Source organism: Penaeus monodon, chromosome 32 (assembly GCF_015228065.2).
Source record: "Penaeus monodon isolate SGIC_2016 chromosome 32, NSTDA_Pmon_1, whole genome shotgun sequence".
Classification (NCBI taxonomy): domain Eukaryota; kingdom Metazoa; phylum Arthropoda; class Malacostraca; order Decapoda; family Penaeidae; genus Penaeus; species Penaeus monodon.
The window spans coordinates 9378735-9379668 of NC_051417.1; the positions used below are offsets into that span (position 1 = coordinate 9378735).

At 42.7% G+C, this 934-nt stretch overlaps 1 protein-coding gene across 1 annotated transcript in view; it reads right to left on the bottom strand.

Annotated features, from left to right (window-relative positions):
• Positions 1–934, bottom strand: part of LOC119593489 (carbonic anhydrase-related protein 10-like) — a 126578-nt gene that overhangs the window by 18108 nt on the left and 107536 nt on the right. Inside the window, exon 5 of the mRNA XM_037942430.1 lies at positions 340–423. Coding sequence (XP_037798358.1) covers positions 340–423 — 84 coding nt within the window. The remainder of the gene's footprint in view (positions 1–339; positions 424–934) is intronic.

The window sequence follows — 934 nt, forward strand, 5'->3', positions numbered from 1 at the left end:
CCTTTGTTATACGCTGATGTACCTGTTTTCATGGTCTGCATAAGCCGGGAATTGGCTGACTATTGTGTTTTCTTGCATTGCAACACACGCCGTGTTTTAGTGTTTGGCGTGCGTTCTGGAATCAGCTTTGAATCATTGTTTCCCTGCAATATCCAATTAGCCACTGTTTTGGTTCTAGGGGACAGATGGCCTTTCACAGGTTTTGTAAACAGCGTTGTTGATTTCCAGTGATTTCCAGCAGCCCTTGTTGCATTTCTTTATGTCGGGCAAGATGAGGGCTGTCAGCGTGCAACTCTAACTCCACTCGTCCAACTTGTCTCAACCCTTGGGCGCCCTTACCTCTGCTGGGAAAGCGGTGCCGTTGACGGTGTGTTCGGATCCGATGTGGTCTCCGGCTCCGAAGTGGACCTGCACGTGGCTGACCTTGAGGGGGGGAGGGAGGGGGAGAGAAAAAAAGAGGTTAGTTCAATTAAAGTCATAATATTTTGTGTACAGTGGTCAGGTAAAAAAAAGTTGATATTCACATTTTCACCTTTTTTTTCTTTTTTTTTCTCGAGAAAGTAAATGAAAATAGATCAAACGTACGAGATCATTATCTCCGCCAACCGAAGATGATATAGTAATCAGTTTTGTTTTCTCATCTATTTAATTACAGGTAAAGTAATTGTAGTAATATAATCAATTATCTGCTGTAGATCAGATAGATTTTGAGTAAATTCGCGCCAAGACTGAGCCAACTTCGTGTAATTTCGTGGATTTTCGGGATGGATTAAGCAACTTTCTTAAGCAGAGAGATGTGGGGGGATTAATGCTAACTGCAGAGGTCTGTGCTTTTTGAGTGCCTTTCTAGGTAGCGTTACTGCTGCTCCTTGAATGTGAAAATGTTGCAATAATAGAATTTTCTGCTTCCTGCCCACTCCCTCTGTTTACTCAA